This window comes from Merops nubicus, unplaced genomic scaffold, assembly GCF_000691845.1.
Source record: "Merops nubicus isolate BGI_N331 unplaced genomic scaffold, ASM69184v1 scaffold5983, whole genome shotgun sequence".
Taxonomy (NCBI): Eukaryota; Metazoa; Chordata; class Aves; order Coraciiformes; family Meropidae; genus Merops; species Merops nubicus.
The window spans coordinates 3,724-10,687 of record NW_008599443.1 but is presented as its reverse complement, the minus strand read 5'-3'; the positions used below and the strand labels follow the sequence as shown (position 1 = coordinate 10,687).

The window sequence follows — 6,964 nt, the reverse complement described above, 5'->3', positions numbered from 1 at the left end:
AGGGATCAGCAGCAGCTTTTGAGTGGGAGAAGGACAGAGGGAGGACAGAACCCCAGGGGGACAGAGGCCTCTCTTCCAAGAACCATCATCTCAAACCCAAACCCAACCCCCCCTTCACCACTCTCCCTTGCTATCAACAAGGTCTGGCTCGCTGCCAGCATGTCACACACACATTTGCTCTCCCCATGACACAAGGGTGCCCAGGAGATGCCAGCCCCTGGAGGGCAGGGGTGGCATGGCCCCTCACCATCCTGAAGCGGCAGGGGATGTCGCTGCGGAAGACCCCCGACTCCAGGGCCTCCACGTGGCCCCCCACGTACGTCTCCGAGTCCAGCACGTGCCCATCCTCTGTCAGTTTGTTGAACTCCTGCTCCTGCTTGTTGGGGAAGATGATGTTGGCGTGATAGGCCTGAACCATCAGCAGTGCCTCACAGAGTGTCCCAGAGCCCTTCCGTAACACCTGCAGGAGGGACACCAGAGCCACTTTTAAACTCAAAAAGAGCAGATTTAGATGAAAGAGAAGGAAGACATCCTTTGCTGTGAGGGTTGTGGAACACTGGCACTGGCTGCCCAGAAAGGCTGCGGATGCTCCATCCTTGAAAGTGTTTGTGCTCAGGCTGGGTGCAGCTTTGAGCATCCTGATCTAGCAAAAGATGTCTGTGCCCACAGCAAGTGGGCAAGTGGCCACAACTGTGTCCTGGTTTGGAGTAGAACAGTGATTTTACTTTTCAGCTAAAGCTCTTCTAACTGCACTGTCTGAAGTTAACAGCAGATTTTTGCATGTGTCTGCTTTTAGCAGTGAGAACACTCCATGTTTGGAGTTACTGCCAGGGACTGGTGAGCAGACCAAGGTCAAGCTCAGCTCATGGATCACACAGTGGGGCAGGAAGTAAAGCTGCACCTGCGGGGAGGAGCAGGCAGGATCAGTGACCCCAAGATTCAGCAGTGGGCCTGAGCATCATATTCGTTACAAAAGCTGAAGGGTCACGGGGGACAAGCCCCTTCCATCCCCCTTCCACCTCCCTTCTGCCTTCTGCTGCTCCTGCAGTGGGCAGCACCCGAGGAGGACTCCATCCATCCATCCTGCCTTTGATCTGAGCCCTGTGCTCCTGAACTGAGCTCCAGAATCCAGCTCCTGGAGCCAGGAGTCCAGCCTGGGACCCTTTCCCCAGGGGCTGTTCCCCAGCAGGGGGTGATGGTGATGTGCTGCCATCAGGGGGGAGCTGGGTTTGATACTGGTTTTGTATATATTTGCATAATTCCATTTTATTATTATTTTTACTATTATTAGTAGTAGTATTAAAGCTGTTTTCTTGTCTATTCAATAAGTCTCTCTCCCTTATTCCCTTTCTATTTCCCTTCAGGGGGGAAGGGGAGGGGGGTAAGCAGAGAATGCCTGTTACAGGTCTAGGGGTGTCCCTGACCCCAAAGCATGACAGACTCATCAAGAAGTGCTGTCCCAGTGCTGCTGGGACTGGACTGGCCTTCCAGTGACATCAGACAGCCAGATGGCTTCAGCTGGTGGCACCTGCAGCAGGAGCTGCTGCAGCCATACTGCAGCCCCTGGCAGAGAAATCAACACCAACTCCTTCATGCTGGCAGGGAGGAGGGCAGGCTATGGACAGTGTGAAGAGCTCCAAAGCTCTGCTGCCATCATCTCCTGACACTGCCCCACTGCCAAGTGCTTTTGTAAGCTAAATCAGGTGGGGACAGAGCAACATCTCCTACAGGCTGAGCACAGACAGCTCCCTAACCACCCACACTACAGCTGGCAACAGCCTTCAGGAGACAAGGCCTTGAATGACCATGACTGCAAATCAACTTGGCTCAGCAGGGAGCACCAGCCACACTTTCTTGCTCCAGCTCTGTACTGCCAACCCTCAGGTCTCTTGTTCTTAGGCACCTCTCTGAAAACACCCCAGGGCTGTGGAGAGAAAAAAGCAGCCTCCAAATCCCCCCTCCCTCGCTGACACAGATGGGAAAGTGCCCAGCTGGGACACTGCCTGTGGCCAGCGTGTCCCTGCAGTGTGGGAGACGTGGCTCTTCACCCAGCAAAGCCATCAGCATTGCAGGAGGGCACCCACCTCATCAGGCTCCATGGGAATGATGGTGCACAGGGCGAAGATGAAAGGGTGCACGTACTTCATGTACATGTAGTAGGTGGCAACGGCATCTGACACTGAATAGGTGGCCAGGGTCTGGTGGGGAAGGGTGAGAGGTGAATTAGTCCCCATCACGTGTGACAGCAGCTCAGTGACAATAATCCAGCATTGCTTCCTGCTAGACACTCTCCCATCAGCGGGAGAAAGGGAGAGGTGTGTTCCTCCACCTCCTAGGTTGTAAAGAGTAACTTGTTTGCTCCTGAGGACATCTTGCTTTTGCTCTAATTACACAGCAGTGCCTCAGCTCTGAATGGGAATGAGGAAGATGAACTCATGGCACAGATGCCACCCTCCTTGGGAATCAGGAGGCTGCTCCAGGGCTCCACCAGACATCACCCACCCACGACATCTGGAGCACTAAGTCTAGCCCAGATCCTGAGCTGCATCAAAAGCAGCATGGCCAACAAGTCAAGGGAGGTGATTCTCCCCCTCTGCTCCAGCCTTGTGAGACCCCACCTGGAGTACTGCATCCAGCTGTAGAGCCCCCAGCAGAAAAAGGACATGCATGGGCCTGCTAGAGCAGGTCCAGAGGAAGGCGATGAGGATGATCAAAGGGGCTGGAGCAGCTCTCCTGTAAGAACAGGCTGAGAGAGTTGGGGCTGTTCAGCCTGGAGAAGAGGAGGCTCCAGGAAGACCTTACTGTGGCCTTCTGGTATTCAAAGGGGACATACTAGAGCTGGGGAGGGACTTTTTACAAGGACTTGTAGTGACAGGACATGGGGTAATGGCTCCAGACCAGAAGAGGGGAGATCCACATTGGGCCTAAGGAAGAAGTTCTTCACTCTGAGGGTGCTGAGACACTGGCACACGTTGCCCAGGGATGTTGTGGAGGCATTCAAGGCCAGAATGGATGGGGTCTCACACAACCTGGTCTAGTGGGAGGTGTCCCTGCCCCTGGCAGGAGGGTTGGAACGAGATGATCTTTAAGATCCCTTCCAACCCAAACTATTCTGTGATTCTATGTTCCTCTTACTCCCTGCTTCTCATCCCTCCAGCAAGTCATGGCTCTTTGTGCTCTATCTGACTTAGGTGGTGGCTGCTACCCCAGCTTAACGTGAGTAATACAGAAAACAGACAGTGCAATATCAGTGCTAGAAGCACTTCAAAGAAAACATGTTCTTCCCCCCCAAGCTCAAGTGCTTCTCAGGCATCAGCAGTTCGGGGAGATAGGTTGAGTTAATTTCTCAAAACCCACTGTATTAATCAAAAACGTTTTGTAACACTTCAGCTGGGAGGTTCAGCCACACTGCAGCTGCTGTGTTGGCTTCCCCATTGCTCAGAGGGGACACAGCATGGGAGGGTCCTACCTGGGGCTCCTCCGTGGCCATCCGGCACATCTCTTCAGGGTCCAGCTCCACTGGGTCATAACCCAGTTTTGCTTTAGCTGCTGCTTTCAGGTTGTGACTTCCCACTGGGAGGTAACTGTCTCTCTTCACCCACCTGGACAGAACCACAGAAATACCAGTTTGTGCACAGAAACCAGCCCTGCCCTTCAGAAACGGGCTTCAGGCTTGCAAACGGGGCCTCGAAGGCAAAGGAGCCTCTTGCCAAAGAGCTGAGTGCCCAGGTACAGTGGAGAGACAGGCTGCCCAGCTTTAGACCTCCTGCACCTCCACCCATGCACTTAAATCCCAGCCAGAACACACCCCACTACCCAGACCATCACCTCTGCTCAGAGTTACCACCTCCCAGCTCCCTCAGTGGAAGGGTCTAGAGCACAAGTCCTGTGAGGAGTGGCTGAGGGTCCTGGGGCTGTTGAGCCTGCAGAAAAAGAGGCCCAGGGGAGATCTTTTCCCTGGCAGGAGGCTGGAGCCAGGTGGGGGTCAGTCTCTTCTCCAAAGGAACAAGAAATAGCAAAAGAGGAAATGGCCTCAGGTTGCACTGGGGGAAGTTTGGTTTAGATATCAGGAGAAATTTCTTCCCTAAAAGGGTTCTCACATTGGAAAAAGCTGCCCAGGGAAGTGGTGGCATCCCCATCCCTAGAAGGGTTTCAAAGCCATGGAGATGTGGTACTAAGGGACATGATTTAGTGGTGTCCTGGCAGTGCTGGGTCAATGGTTGCACTCATTGACCTTAAAAGTCTCCTTCAACCACAAAAATTTAGTGATTTAAGCACTGGAGGAGACCCCACCAGGACTGCAAGGACCATCAGCCACTCTCCAAAATCCAGAGACTGCTCCAGTGGAGGAGAAACCCACACAGCACTGCCAACTTCTCTCTCTCTCCCTCCCATGGACACACAGCATGTCCTGTGCTCTCCTGGCTCTGCCAGGAGGCTGTTGGGTTGTGAATGGTCCCTTCCCACCTCTAGTGGCCTGATCTTACCCCACCCTTTCTCCACTCCCCCAGATCAGACCTCAGACACCCAAGGACAGCCACTAGCAGGCTGCAGGGAGAGAGACAGCCTGAGAGCCCTTCCTGGGGAAGGCTTGGCAGCTTCTGCAGGACACAGAGTCCCATGGGGAAGCAGCACAGCCAAGGGAAGGGACCTTCACACCAGCCTGGGGAGCTGTGACACACGAAAGCTCCCAACAGACAGGACAGTATTCAAATGCACTGTGGGCATTTTATAAGGATTCAAGAGATGAAGATGCAGCTCTACAGCAGAGGGGCAGCGTTTGGTACCTCAGACAGTCCATGTGGATGCACTGGGATGCTTTGTACTCTCCCTGACTGTCCTTCTGAAAGCCGATTTCCTGGTACATGTCCAGTCCGTGAGCTGCTGCTCTCGCTTCCACAAAGGGCCTGGGGGGAAGAGGACAGAACAGTCATTTCCCTACTCCTCCCATGATGGCTGCACAACTGCTTTCTTACAAGCTACCTAAAGAGTTTTTCCTGCTGTTTATCTGCAGTACCTGGCTATGGGGAAAGCCTCCTGCAGGACAGAACTGCAGCATGATGCAGGAGCCAGAGCTGCTGCTTACAGCCTGCACCAGGAGCTGGAGGAGCACAGTCCCTCCCCCCTTGCTGCCTGAGGGCTGCCCTGGACCCCTCTCCCCAGTACCCCCACTGGGGACCAGCAGTGGCCCCTAGGGCTCAGTTTTGGGGCTAGTCTTCTTTACCATCTTTATCAGTCATCTGGGTGAGGGGACCAAGGCCCCCTCAGTAAGTTTGAAGATGGCACCAAACTGAGTGGGAGTTTGGATCTGCTCGAGAGTCAGGGGCTCTGCAGAAGGGTCTGCACAGGTTGGATCCATGGGCTGAGGTCAGCTGGATGAGGTTTAGCAAGGCCAAGTCCTGCACGTGGGTCACAACAGCCCCAGGCAACACTCCAGGCTAGGGGAGGAGTGGCTGGAAACTGCCTGGAGGAAAAGGCCCTGGGGGTGCTGCTGGATGGAGGGCTGAACATGAGCCAGTGTGTGCCCAGGTGGCCAAGGAGGCCACCAGCATCCTGGCCTGGGTCAAAAGGAGTGTGTGCAGCAGGAGTAGGGAAGGGATCGTGCCCAACCTTGAGGGGCTGGAGCGGGTCCAGAGAAGGGCAACAAAGCTGGTGAAGGGAACGTGGCTTGTGAGGAGCAGCTGAGGGACCTGGGGGTGTTTAGCCTGCAGAAGAGGAGGCTGAGGGGAGACCTTCTGGAGCTCTGCAGCTCCCCAAAAGGAGGTTGGAGTGACATGGGTGTTGGTCTCTTTTCCCAACTAGTGATAGGATGAGAGGAAATGGACTGAAGTTGCACCAGGGAGGTTTTTGACTGGATATTAGGAAGAATTCTTCACTGACAGAGTGGGGAGGCCTTGGCCCAGGCTGCCCAGGGAGGTGCTGGAGTCATCATTCCTGAAAGTGTTCAAAAAAAAAATGTGTAGACGTGGCACATGGGGACATGGTTTAGTGTTCATTGGAGTGTTGGATTGATGGATGGACTTGGTGATCTTAGAGGCCTTTTCCAGCCTTAATGATTTTCTGAATACCCTGGTGGTCTCTTCTGACTCTCTCCCAGCTCTTCCAAGGCTGGGCTCATCCATATACCCACATGGCCACACTGACAAGGGTTCAAAGCAGCTCAGCCAAGGGGATGGGACTCCACAGAAACTCATATTGCCAAGCCAATGACCACAAGATTTGGGGAAGTGCTCAAGCTCAGATAGCTGGCATGGATCACACACTGTCACCACTATGTGAGCTATGGGAGGATGTTGAGGCTGGTACCTGACCCTGCCCCATACCTCAGGTGACACCTTGCCAGCTGAGTTTTCATTCCTCATCTTACCAGTCAAAGAAGTCTCCATTGTACGTGACAATGATGGTGGGTTTGGTCTCCTGGACATGTTCAAACCACCTCTGGATTAAATGAGCCTAGGATGAAACAGAAGAGTAGAAAAGATTCGTATCAAAAAGTAAATGAACCTCTGTGGAGAGGTGGTGGACACCATACAGTTCACTCCACCCTGCCCCTCTCCTCGCCACCTGGCCCAAACCTGACTTCCCTTTCCTTCTTACCAAGAACTGAAAGCATGACCAGACCTGCTGGACCCACCATGCTCCCCAGTGAGGCAGCCTACCAAGTAATTATCTCTCTTTGGCCAGCAAGAGCCCCAGGCAAGTAAAACATCTGCTGGACAGAACTTACTTCATCTGGTTCATTAAAGACACAAAAGGGGCCCTCGTACTCGGGCTTGGGAGTAAACTCAAAGTCTTCGATGTCCTCAGAGACAATCTCCCTGTTTGTGATCAGGTAGCCCTAAGGAGGTGAGAAGGAGGCAGTCAGAAGGTGCTGGCTCGCAGGCAAGCTGAAAATGCTGCCCAAATGATGGGATTTTTCCTCTTGAAAGCCAGAGCTTCTGTCAAGGGGCAACAGCCATGTAGG

At 53.7% G+C, this 6,964-nt stretch overlaps 1 protein-coding gene across 1 annotated transcript in view; it reads right to left on the bottom strand.

The window, feature by feature from the left end:
- Positions 1-247: 247 nt before the first annotated feature.
- Positions 248-6,964, bottom strand: part of LOC103770123 (DNA polymerase epsilon catalytic subunit A-like) — a gene marked incomplete at both ends in the record, with an annotated part of 10,437 nt that continues 3,720 nt past the window's right edge. Inside the window, 6 exons of the mRNA XM_008937374.1 lie at positions 248-460; positions 2,085-2,198; positions 3,470-3,602; positions 4,788-4,907; positions 6,368-6,453; positions 6,728-6,838. Coding sequence (XP_008935622.1) covers positions 248-460; positions 2,085-2,198; positions 3,470-3,602; positions 4,788-4,907; positions 6,368-6,453; positions 6,728-6,838 — 777 coding nt within the window. The remainder of the gene's footprint in view (positions 461-2,084; positions 2,199-3,469; positions 3,603-4,787; positions 4,908-6,367; positions 6,454-6,727; positions 6,839-6,964) is intronic.